At 46.0% G+C, this 12,622-nt stretch overlaps 1 protein-coding gene and 1 pseudogene across 2 annotated transcripts; one reads left to right on the top strand and one right to left on the bottom strand.

Moving 5' to 3' along the window:
- The first annotated feature begins 558 nt into the window (after positions 1–558).
- On the top strand, positions 559–2,208 carry LOC115500312 (annotated as a pseudogene).
- A 4,444-nt stretch (positions 2,209–6,652) lies between these two features.
- CFAP97D1 (CFAP97 domain containing 1) lies at positions 6,653–10,355 on the bottom strand. 2 transcript variants are annotated; one of them, XM_030294708.1, is made up of 5 exons: positions 10,232–10,355; positions 9,421–9,491; positions 9,033–9,151; positions 7,245–7,301; positions 6,653–6,749 (listed from the first exon to the last, which is right to left on the bottom strand). In XM_030294708.1, the coding sequence occupies exons 1-5, from the start codon at positions 10,353–10,355 to the stop codon at positions 6,653–6,655; spliced, it is 468 nt and encodes a 155-aa protein (XP_030150568.1). The 2 variants fall into 2 exon arrangements, with proteins under 2 accessions (XP_030150568.1, XP_030150567.1); XM_030294707.1 differs by lacking the exon at positions 6,653–6,749 and adding an exon at positions 8,038–8,161.
- Positions 10,356–12,622: the final 2,267 nt, after the last annotated feature.

Raw genomic sequence — 12,622 nt, 5'->3', positions numbered from 1 at the left:
AGGCGTTTTTGGCTTCTTAGTATTTTTACACAACTGTCAGATAAAATGGTAATAATTCTCTTCCTGTATATGATGAAGCAAGGCGTGGAAATGTGATTCCTGCTTTATTTCCCATCCGAATCACCTCCTGGCCCCTGAGATGAGCTGTGTCTATAGCTGTTTGTCTGCTACTGAGTCTGTGAGTAGAACAGGTAGGGCCCCAGAGTCAGAGGTCATTTGGAAAGTGTTTCTACTCTTGGTAAAAAGCAGAAAAGTCTTGCTAAAAAACAAAACAAGACAAAACATGCACTTGTTTACAAATAGATGTTGGTAGGACTTGTGTAAATATCAGGCCAAGTCTCATTCCAACTAGAACTATTTATGTGCTGAACCACTGGGCAAAATCTTTGCAAAAGCCCATCGCTCTGGGCCCCCACGCCAAGAAATCTCTTTATTACATACTCTTCAAGATAGATCGCTTTTTTTTTTTTTTTCCACCCTTGGGCCTTCAAACTCAGGTAAGCCCTGCCTGTGTCTATGGGAAGAATGTGAGCTCTGGAGGACTTTTCTAGATCGGGGATGTTAAACGGGTGAGGCATATGTGCTGCCACTGCCCATTCCTATATCCACGGCACACCGAACTCATGGAACATGACCCTAAATCTAAGCCCTGCTTTTGGATCTTTCAGGACAAAGTATCCGGCATCAATTCAGCAGAATTAGCAAATGAGTTAATCCTGTTTGCCATCCCTGATCCAGTAATTTGTAACCATGCCTGCCACCCCCTCCACTCTCTGCAGGAGAGGGGTTTAAGAAAGTTACAACCATCCGTCCTTCAGGCAGTGCTCAGCTATGATAAACCTTAGCCAATTGTGCTTTGAAAACCATTGTGTGCTTGAATACGCACATAAAGACACGTAGCCCATCACAGTTTTACATCCACTTACCCAGCGTCACACCATTTGTGCCACCAGTCCCCGGAATCATGCATACCAAAATGATAGCCCTTGATGACTTATTTAATGACAACAGACCAGACCAAGCACAAGGCCCAATTTTGAGTCATACAGTTCAGAACCAAGGAACCAACTGGGGGAGTTGATGTGGGTCGATTTCTTTCTTTATTTTATTTTGTCCTGCCCTTTGAATACAGTCTCCAACCACTGCTTCCTTTAAAAGGCAGGCTTGTGGTTTTAGAACCAGATGGTGCAGAATCAGTTTTTCCTTCTCTTCTCTAAGTACGACTAAAAACCTTGAAAGCTTAAAAACCATGATAGCTAGAAACCTTGAAAGCTAGAAAGAAGATGGTGGGCTGGCTTGGGCCCTTGAGAGTCGAGGAACAACAAAGTGGTGAATCTCCCTGGGTTTTCTTTTCCTTTCCCATATACCCTGGACTAAGCTCTGAAGGGGCCTGCAACCCAGAGCCACCAACAGAAAGAGGAGGAAGAAAAGAAAGGTGGAAAGCTTGCTTTCTCAGCCAAAGGACAAGAAAGGGGGAGCCCAGTAGAGACTTACGGGGAACCCCAGCCCTAGTTTCAGACCAGCGTGCCAGCAGGTGGCCCGAATTGTTCACAGCAGCTGCAAAGCCCTGTGTCTCCCTGCCTGTCCCTCTGCAGAAGGCCCAGCAACACCATGCGACCCAGGGAAGCACCTTCTGACACCACAGAAGACACCGGCAGGGATTGAGCAGGAACCCCAGCTGCACCAAAAAAACAACGCAGACCAGAATAGTATTGCAAGGGCTCAAAAACCAAACCGAACTGCCGTCTCTTCCTCGGCGCTGCCTGTGGAGGTGGCAGCCAGCTCTTACTCGGCATCCTGGCTGCCCTCGGACCCCTGGGGAAGCCCAAGATCGTGAAAAAGAGGACCCAGAAGTTCATCTGGCACCAGTCAGACTGATATGTCAAAGTTAAGTGCAAATGGTGGAAACCCAGAGGTGCTGACAATAGGGTGCACAGAAGATTCAAGGGCCAGATCTTGATGCCCAACATTGGTTATGGGAGTGACAAGAAAACAAAGTCCATGCTGCTTTCCAGTGGCTTCTGGAAGTTCCTAGTCTACAATGCCAAGGAGCTGGAAGTACCGCTGAAGAGCAGCAAACCTTACTGTGCAGAGATCGTTTACAGCATCTCCTCCAAGAACCACAAAGTCCTTGTGGAAAGAGGAGCCCAGCTGGCCATCGGAGTCACCAACCCCAATGCGAGGCTGCTCAGAGAAGAAAATGAATAGACAGCTCATGTACATGTCCTATTCGTGTTAATAAAACAAAACTGGAAAGAAAAGTCAGAAAAATAGGAAGGAAGGAAGGAAGGAAAAGAAAAAAAGGAAAGAAAGGAAGGAAAGGAAAGGAAGGAAGGAAGAAAAAAGGAAAAGAAAGAAAAGAAAAAGAAAAGAAGGAAACAACGGTCATTGGAAGTAAAACCCATAAAAGAACCAATATACTACATCTAAACAGGACTCCCACCTGCTAAAATAGAAGATGTAAATAGAATTAAAAGATCTCTAACGTAATGACCTAAATGTCCAGGATACAATAGAAAATCACTCATCATACCCCAAACCAGGAGAACAACAATGTAAATAAAAGGCAATCAACTGATACCAATACTGATATGATTCAGATGTTAGAATTTATCTGACAAGGATTTTAAAGCAGTTATAATAAAAATGCTGCAACAATCAACTGCAAATTCTCTTGAATTGGAAAATCTTAGCAAAGAAATAGAAGCTATGAGAAAGAACCACATGGAAATGATAGAAATGAGAAATTACTGGGGCGCCTGGGTGGTGCAGTCGGTTAAGCGTCCGACTTCAGCCAGGTCACGATCTCGCGGTCCGTGAGTTCGAGCCCCGCGTCGGGCTCTGGGCTGATGGCTCAGAGCCTGGAGCCTGTTTCCGATTCTGTGTCTCCCTCTCTCTCTGCCCCTCCCCCGTTCATGCTCTGTCTCTCTCTGTCCCAAAAATAAATAAACGTTGAAAAAAATAAATAAATAAAACGCCTGTTTTAAAGTCCATTCTCCCTGCCCACCTCCTCATCTTCCTCACATCTCAATTTTGTGAGTCTTCAAGTATCTATTAGTGCCAACTATGTATAAGGGTAAGTAACCTTTAGCAATCAGGTTTTTACTCTCATGGCCCAGGCTCAATATCCTCACCAAAGTCACCAATGGTTCCCCAAATTTGAAGGTCTCTTCTCTATCTCCATATTGCTCCAAATTATTTCCTTTTTAGAATTTTCTCTTTCCTAGGCTTCTGCAGTATCCTTCTCTATGGCTATGCCTTGAGCTGCAAGTAAAAACTGAATCCAGGGGCGTCTGGGTGGCGCAGTCGGTTAAGCGTCCGACTTCAGCCAGGTCACGATCTCGCGGTCCGGGAGTTCGAGCCCCGCGTCAGGCTCTGGGCTGATGGCTCAGAGCCTGGAGCCTGTTTCCGATTCTGTGTCTCCCTCTCTCTCTGCCCCTCCCCCATTCATGCTCTGTCTCTCTCTGTCCCAAAAATAAATAAACGTTGAAAAAAAAAAAAGAAAAAAAATTACTATGAAAGTTAAAACTTGGATGAACTCAGTAGTAGCATGGAAATGACAAAAGATCAGATCAGGGTATTTAAGGACAGATCAATGAAATTTACTCAATCCCAACAACAAAGAAAAAGGATAAGGGACCCATGGGACAATAACAAAAGAGCTAACATTTGTGTCATCAGAATCCTAGGAGAGGAGAAATGTGGGGCTGAAAGGTATTCAAAGAAATAATGGCTGAAAACTCCCCAAAGTTGGTGAAAGTTAGAAACCTGTGGGTTCAAGAAGCTGATATACTCCAAGTAGGTTGAGACCAAAGAAATCCACTAGACAGATCATAATTAATCTTCTGAAAGCTGAACACTTAGCTAAAGTATGAAAAACAGGGGGAAACAACCAGGAAGGAATACCAATTCAAGTTCTATTTTAGTATTGCCTATAAAGGAAACTATGGAGGCAGAAAGAAGTCACACAACATTTATAAAGTGCTGAAAGCAGAGAACTGTCAATCTTGAATTCTATATGTGATGAAATTATCCTTAAGGAATGAAAGGGAAGTGACATTCTCAGATGAAGGGAAACTAACAGCACACACAATGACAAAGCGATAGGAGTGCTCGATTTAAAATACCTAGTTATAGGGCGCCTGGGTGGCGCAGTCGGTTAAGCGTCCGACTTCAGCCAGGTCACGATCTCGCGGTCCGTGGGTTCGAGCCCCGCGTCAGGCTCTGGGCTGATGGCTCGGAGCCTGGAGCCTGTTTCCGATTCTGTGTCTCCCTCTCTCTCTGCCCCTCCCCCGTTCATGCTCTGTCTCTCTCTGTCCCAAAAATAAATAAAAAACGTTGAAAAAAAATTTATAAAAAAAAAAAAATAAAATACCTAGTTAGGGGCGCCTGGTGGCTCAGTCCGTTGAACCTCTGACTTTGGCTCAGGTCATGATCTCACAGTTCGTGGGTTCAAGCCTCGCATCAGGCTCTGTGCTGACGGCTCAGAGCCTGGAGCCTGCTTCGGATTCTGTGTGTGTGTCTCTCTCTCTCTCTCTCTCTGCCCCTCACCCACTCATGCTCACGCTCTCTGTCTCAAAAATAAAATAAACATTAAAAAAATAATAAAATATGTAGTCAGGGGAGGGAGAAAGAGGTACAAAGTAAAGGATGACCCCGGGTTTCTAACCTGGATGTTTAGAAGAATCTAGATTGAGGTAATTCCTCAAACAGATAAACTGGACCCAGTTAATTTATATTTGGGTATATGGATTTATTCTTTAAACTTTTTATTTTGAGATAATTGTAGATTTTACGTGGGTGTGAGAAATAACAGAGAGATGCTGTCTGCCCTTTACCCATTTTCCCCAGGGATAGCACATTACTACGGCACAATATCACAACCAGGATATTGACATCGATATAGTCAAAACACAGAACACTTGCATCATTGATAAATTGGATGCCATCAACATTAAAATACTTTGCTCTTGGGGCACCTGGGTGGCTCAGTCAGTTAAGCGTCCGTCTTCAGCTCGGGTCATGATCTCGGGGTTCGTGGGTTCAAGCCCCTCATCGGGCTCTGTGCTGACAGCTCAGAGCCTGGAGCCTGCTTCAGATTCTGTGTCTCCTTGTCTCTCTGCCCCTCCCCTGCTCATTCTCTCTCTCTCTCTCTCTCTCTCTCTGTCTCTCTCTCAAAAATAAATAATAAACAATAAAAAAATTAAAATAAAATGCTTTGCTCTATGAGAGACCCTGTTAAGAGGACAAAAAGACAAATGACAGACTGGGAGAAAATATTTTGCAGATCACAGATCCAACGAAGGATTTGGTCTAGAATATATAAAGAACTCTCAAAATGCAATATTAAAAAAATGAACGGCCCAGTTAGAAAATGGGCAAAAGATATTCACAGGCATTTTATGCAAGAGGATATACAGATGACAAACATGTGAAAGACGTTCAACGTCACTAATCACTACAGAAACGCAGATGAGAAGACCACATGAGATGTGACTGCACACATATCAGAATGGCTAAAATGAAGAATAATATCCAACGCTGATGAGGACATAGAGAAACTGCAGCACTCATCCATTGCTGGTGGAAAGGTAAATGGTACAGCCACTCTGGAAATAGTTTTGTAGTTTCTTTAAAAAATGTTTTTGGGAGACAGAGAGAGGGCGAGCAGGGGAGGGGAGAGAGAGGGAGACACAGAATCCGAAGCAGGCTCCAGGCTTTGAGCTGAAGCACAGAGCCCGACGCAGGGCTTGAACCCACAAAGTGCGGGATCATGACCTGGGCCAAGGTCAGACGCCCAACCGACTGAGCCACCCAGGTACCCTGATGTAGTTCCTTTTTATTTTATTGTTTATTTATTTTATTTTATTTTTTATTTTTTTTAATGTTTATTTATTTTTGAGACAGAGAGAGACAGAGCATGAACGGGGGAGGGTCAGAGAGAGAGGGAGACACAGAATCCGAAGCAGGCTCCAGGCTCTGAGCCATCAGCCCAGAGCCCGACGCGGGGCTCGAACTCACGGACCGCGAGATCGTGACCTGAGAAGTCGGCCGCTTAACCGACTGAGCCACCCAGGCGCCCCATCTGTGAATCTATTTTAAAACAAACAGTTTATTTATTTGTGATGACAACACTTAAGATCTACTCTCTTTCAAAATAAAAAGTTTAAATAAAGTCAGGCTCAACCCCAGCATGACCAGTCACAGCAGTCAGGGAATGTTGTCTTGCCATATGTTTTGAGATACGTTTGACATTTTCACTGTGGCCGCCCCCTTATAAATGAACAGAGTACACGGAAACTTCAATGAAGCATTCTTTTCCAATTCTGTGTATTCACAGAGAAATGGCATTTGTTCTCTGTGTTGTCAGGACCTTAATCTTATCACGTGCTTCTGTTTTCCATTTTGACAGAGCTGTGTTTGTGGCTGGGTCATCTTACCCCGCCTTCCTCCCCTCTACGATGGTGGTGATGGTGTATGCTTCTCTTGCTTTCTCTCTCATAGACACTTCTTTTCATAGCCCCAAATAAAAATGGTTGTATCCTTCCTTCTGCCTGCCCCACTCTGTCTCCGTTTTGGGATGGGACTTAAAGCCTTCAGGTACCTTAAATGTAACTTACTCATTTTATGTTCCAAGCTTTATTGTAGCATCCTAGGATTGAGCATTCAGCCACTTAGGAGTGTTTTGAGAGTCTAAGCAGCTAAGAAATCCTAGGGCTTTCTCTTGTATCTTTTCCACTGTGAGTAACCTTGTATTCAGGGGAAAAGAGAGGGAGAGAAATAGAGACACATTAATTACACAGACCTATTCCTTGGAAAGCCTGCGTGTCCATTTATCCTTCTCCCCAGGGATAAAAAAAAAAAAAATTCCCAAACTTGGCCATTACTAATAAAGTTAAATAATACAAAATGCCAACACAACGGTACTTTTGAACAGTGACAGAGACATATAATTCAACTTTTGGCACAACAGTAAAGCCACGAGACCTCCTGTTTATGTTTTATTGGAACAAATCACTTCCCCTTAAGACTCACATGAAGACTCAAAAGCTGATGACAAAAGCCAGTCATTTCCTACTCATAGGGAGAGAAGACACAGCCCTAAGTTCCCTTATACTAACAGAAGAGCAAAATCCATCCCTTTAACTGGGCCCCTTGTTCTTCATCTACACAGTTCTTAGTGCTTTGATATCAACTGTGATCACTGTTATTTCACAGTAAGAAGCAGCCATGGGAAGACATACCTATTCATCTCGGGAGAGAAGATATTTTGTTGTATTTCTGATATAGCGCCTTGAATTCTTGAAAGAAAAAAATCAGAGAGAATTATGTCAGTGCCAGGGGGCTGGTGCTAAAGTGGAAGGTCTAGGGGCGCCTGGGTGGCTCGGTGGGTTAAGCGTCCGACTTCCGCTCAGGTCATGATCTCAGGATTTGTGATTTCGAGCCCCGCGTCGGGCTCTGTGCTGACAGCTCGGAGTCTGGGGCCTGCTTCCGATTCCGTGTCTCCTCCTCTCTCTGCCCGTCCCATGCTCCTGCTCTCTCTCTGTCTCTCAATAATAAATAAACGTTTTAAAAAAATTTTTTTAACTTGAAAGTCTAACTCCTAAGGCTGGCTTAGAAAAGGCTTACAGACCAAAGCCAGGGAGTGGGGGGTTTTTAAAAACACCGCAGATGCCTTTTTTCTTTTTTTCCCTCTTGAAGGGTCATTCCTAAATGAAGGAAATCAACCGCACACTGAATGCTATACCCTTCCTCCTCTCTGCTTGTACGTTTGGCTTTCCTCAATGAATTAAAGCCTGAAGGAGGAGGCTGCGAGGTATTTTTTTCTGAAACTGACGCATAGCAGCTTTGCTACCAAGGAGGGTGGCTTGCTCCTGTCGTTAGCTTTGTTTGCTCTGGGTAGCTTCCCTTTTACCGATTGTTGCATTTCTCATGATCGCTCCCTCAGCCACTCAGGGGTCTCTTCTGAGACCGACTCTACTCTGAACACAGACGAACTCCGTGTGTGCGAGGGAACAGGGCGGAGTATCCACGTGCCTGCCAATCTATCTCGGATGACCTGCGGTCACAGTGCGGTTTTCGATCGCCAAGCCTCTTCAGAATGCCCTGGTTTTCCACGGTGATTCTCACTAGCTCCCGGTTTCTTGTTTCTCTGTTCAAGCTGAAAAACACAAAATCCTGAGATGGTTGAAGAATAAAATACCCCTCTCGGATGAAGTCGTGATGTCATAAACCCAGGCTGCCTAAGCGCAGGGAACACACTGTCCTGCTGATCCCTGAGGCCCCATACACCTGTTGAAATCGACTACACTCTGGCGAACGTGCACAGCATTGGTAGGTGTGTATCAGTGGTTTTTCAACCCTGATGTCCGCTAGAAGATTCTACTTTTTTGGTCTGGGGTGCAGCTTGGACATTGGCATTTGGTAGCAGCACCCCAGGAATGGTTATGTGAAACCAGGACTGAGAATGTCTGGTTTATGTCATGGGGGAAGGGGCTTGCCTATGGATACATCACAAAGGGCCAGGGACAAGTTCTACTTTGCTTCTTTTCAGCTTTCAACTATTTCAGATATACAAGGAAATATATATATATATATATATATTTCATCATTTATATATATATATATTTCATCATTTATATATATATATATATATATATCATCTCTATTCATAGCACTTAGCACATAGTAGTTGCTCAGGAAATATTTGAGGAACCGATCCTTAAGAACGCCGTGCTTCAGAGTCCCACCTCTGGTCACCATTTGACAAAACTATGCGGTATTTTCCCGTGACAAACTCTGAATAGGACTCCAAAAAGTCTCTTAGATGCCATAAAAGTTAGGAGTCTTTAACGCTAGAGGAAGGTCCCCCTTTTGAGTAGTTTTTATTCTCCTTAATCTGGTCTCTCTGGCTTACCCGTCAAGATACCTTCCTTCGAGTCCTCCCGCTCAAGGGAAACTCGCACTAAAGTTCAATGAGGGGCAAGTCAATTCTGACTTTCCAAAAATGAAAAGGGGAGAAAGAACACTACCTCTTGGAAAAATATTCGTTCCAACAATCCACCCTGGCAGGGCCGCGATGGGCGTTTGCGATTTTCTGACACAGTTGCTTGTTTTCATATTCGATTTTGTCGATTCGCTTTTGTTCACCCTGGTAAGAAACCACACCCCAGCATGGTGACATCGTCCAACACCCAACGGCTCAGGATCACCGTCCTCTGGGATGGCGGGGGAGGGGCAAATTGGGGGCCACCATGGAGACGGGGAGCAGAGCACAGGAAATGGCTGGTGTGCAAGGGGAGGGGAGGAGTAACAAATCTCTGGGTTAGGTGGGTATTTATGAGGCTCTGGGAAGCTGGACCCCTTCAGGACATAGATAAAGATCAGTCAAGTACATCTGCAAATGGCAAGAACAAATACCTGTAGTTTGCTCAGTTTTAAAATGTGATGCGTGTGTGCCACCGGAGGTTTGGTATCGACAGTAGGCTTCACTAGAGAAGGATAAAAGAGAGCCACGTTACGACACAGGAGTCCCCTCAGCCACCTCGGAAAACCCACTCATTCTAAATGACCGTCCGACTAATACACATTACGATTTTGAATTCCGACATTACTCTAGTTCGGGAAGTTTAACTGTCCCAAGCTGACATCTTTGATGAGTTTTTTTAGCAGACGTGAAAGAACGTGAGGGCGGGAACAAGTAAAACGGAGAGATCAATGTTCTTTGCACCGAGTGAAAGAGCCTCTCCCGGGGTGCCTGGGTGGCTCAGTTGGTTAAGTGTCTGACTTCAGCTCAGGTCCTGATCTCACGGTTCGGGAGTTCAAGCCCCACATCAGGCTGTGTGCTGACAGCTCAGAGTCTGGAGCCCGCTTCGGATTCTGTGTCTCCCTCTCTCTCTGCTCCTCCCCTGCTCATGCTCTCTCTCGGTCTCAAAAATAAATAAACATTAAAAAAAAAAAAAAAAGGCCCCCTCAATCTCCACAATAGGACTAGCCTGTTGGGAGCCTCTCTAGTTTTCTTTGGCTTTAATGAGTTTAAATGAGCATTTCCGTCCACTGGACTCCGGGTGGAAGATAAATTTTGTCACTGACGCTGTTCTCTTGACCCAACCCAGCAGATAAGGCCACGTCACTGCAAAGCCCTGTCCTGGTCTGGTTTACCGTCAATCTCTCTAAGGTGGACCCTTCCAGAACCCCTAATCACAGTGTCCTGCCCCAATGGCCCACATACCTATTTGTATCCTATTCTTGTGAAATATGTAGTGGCCAAAGTCCAGTTTCTTCCTGAAGGTCGTGCTCTGCCTGTGATTAGAGACGATTACAGGGTAGGCGAGATAATCCAGGCAATTGTTCATCTTCTCTTCCTAGTCTCACTTCAGAAATGAGGCACCCAGGCTCCTCTGTGAGGTCCTTAGCGGTCCCCGTGACATGTTGTCATAGTTACCCAGTTATGACATCAGGGACGGGTCTTGGGGAAGGAAGAGGAGTGGCGGAGCATGCCTGGCCACCCCTGGGCTTCTGCTTGAAAGCTAATCTAGGTCCAAGTCAAGATGAGGGGCGAGACTCAGAAGCTCGCTCTCCCACCTGCCTCGCAGGCAGATGTTGCCAGCACTACGGGAAAAGGCGTGCTGCGCTGGGAGGGGTGGGAAGGCTCCGGGTGGGGGCTGGGGTGGAGGAGTCCAGCCTTGGTTATACACCTTGGGCTCTAAGCTAACTAGTCTCCACCGTGATGGATCCCCTGGAGCCGTGAGACCACCAGCTTTGGGGGGAAGGTGAAAGATGGCCTGAAGGATAATCTCATCCAATTTCTTCCTTTTGCAGATGAGGAAACTGAAGTCCAGAGTCACAGCCTGCTTTGCTGCTCAAGAACCGAGTTAGTGGCAGGGCTGGACTCAGGATGAGGTTTCCTGAACTCCCAGGACATCTGGTTTCGGGAGGGGTAAGGGTGGGTGTGGGTAATCTGCCATCGGCAGTGGGGGAGAACAGAGACCGTCGTCCGCTCTTAGTGGGATCTCAGCAAATGAGGAGCAGCCAACCCTGGGCTGGCAGCTGCTCTTGGACCGGCTGCAAAGGAGCCTGATTGACCTCCACAGTAGCACAGGTGTAGTAGCACCTAGTGGGTGCTCATTACTTTGGCTAAAGTAGAAGGAGAACACCTACTGAGTGCTCATTGCACAGTGTTGGGCGCTTTCCTTGAGCGTCACATTTAATCTTTCAAACAACCCTAGGAACGAGGCACAAATGATGTGGAAATGTTGGGGTTTGGAGCAAACGATCAAGAAAGAATTCTTGAGACATCTTTGGGGCAAAACAGTGGTTTTCTTTTTTTACATTGATTTATTTTTGAGAGACAGAGACAGAGCACACATGAGGGAGGGGCAGAGAGAGGAGGAGACACAGAATCCAAAACAGGCTCCAAGCTCTGAGCTGTCAGCACAGAGCCCGACACGAGGCTTGAACCCACAAACCTCGAGATCATGACCTGAGCCGAAGTTGGATGCTCAACCGACTGAGCCACCCAGGCACCCCGTTGGTGGTTTTCTTAAAGCATGAGGGCAGGACCAGTGGGGAGAAAGAGCACTGGGGTTGTGGAAAGTTGAATATATACTTTCAAGTCGGGAGGGGGTTAGGGACAGAGAAAGTCTATAAGGAATTTTGGAAACAAGATTTCCAGGACCCTGAGGAGGCTAGCTATTGTTACGAAAAAGTCATTTATTACTGTTCGTAAAAAGTCAGGAGCCCTTTCAGATGTATATCCTGGGGCCATATGCTTGGAGGATGATTGCTAACATACATCTTGGGGGGTAGAGGTAAAGGAAGTTTCCAAAGGAATTTCTATATGTTTAAAGTAGACTCACAAGATCCTGGCAGGAGGGGGGTGGGGTGGGGTAACGTTAAGCTAAGATTCCCTTTTGCCCTTAGCAAAGTATCAACGTGGAGACAGCTGAGCTCCCAGAGGAAGGTCACTCTGCCTGTTTCAAGGACTGATCAATGGGCTGTGAGTAGCAGGGAAATTTAACTTTTTCTTTTGTCTTTGTTTCCCACATCAATAGTATCTTTTTTTTTTTTTTTTTTTTTTTTTTTTTTTTTTTTTTTTTTAAATAGCAAACAGGTTCAGAGAGACCAGCGTCAGAATGCCAAGTCTGGCTGCGCAGGACCCAAGCTTTTGGGCACGATGCTGGGTCTCCAGAACTGTTGGAAGAAACGTGCCTCAGAGTTGTGCTGCTCAAACTCTAACCTTTGTAGGAATCGCGGTGGGGGAAGGGAGTGTGTGCTGTAAAAGGCACATTCTTATTCGGCAAGTCTGGGCTGGGGCGCAGATTCTGCCTTTCGGACCAGCTCCCCGGGCGAGGTCTGGGCTGCTGGTCCCGCAGCAGGCAGTCAGAGGTCACAAGCCCTGGTGCCCCGGTAATCCTGCAAAACTAAGCGACACCTGTGGTGTCAACCGGAGCCTGGTCAATAGGAACATTTATTGCGTCCCGAGTTTAGTCCAATGAAGCCACTGCACTTCCCAGTGGGTAATGGTACAGAAAAGGCCGCGGGTGGGCCGAAGACCCCTCCCCCCCCAACACGGGCAGCGCCATTTCCGCCGGGGCACGTGCCTAGGGGCCTCGGAGCGTCC

Source organism: Lynx canadensis, chromosome E1, assembly GCF_007474595.2.
Source record: "Lynx canadensis isolate LIC74 chromosome E1, mLynCan4.pri.v2, whole genome shotgun sequence".
NCBI classification, from domain to species: Eukaryota; Metazoa; Chordata; class Mammalia; order Carnivora; family Felidae; genus Lynx; species Lynx canadensis.
Note: the sequence above shows the minus strand (reverse complement) of the source record. Positions and strands in the feature narration are given on the sequence as shown.

Excerpts from the sequence above, each read along its gene's own strand:
- CFAP97D1 (XM_030294707.1), bottom strand. The coding sequence starts at position 10,355 with ATGAACAATTGCCTGGATTATCTCGCCTACCCTGTAATCGTCTCTAAT. Across the intron at positions 9,492-10,231 it reads CAAGAATAGGATACAAATAG|TGAAGCCTACTGTCGATACC; the intron begins GTATGTGGGCCA and ends ATCCTTCTCTAG. Across the intron at positions 9,152-9,420 it reads TAAAACTGAGCAAACTACAG|GGTGAACAAAAGCGAATCGA; the intron begins GTATTTGTTCTT and ends GTTTCTTACCAG.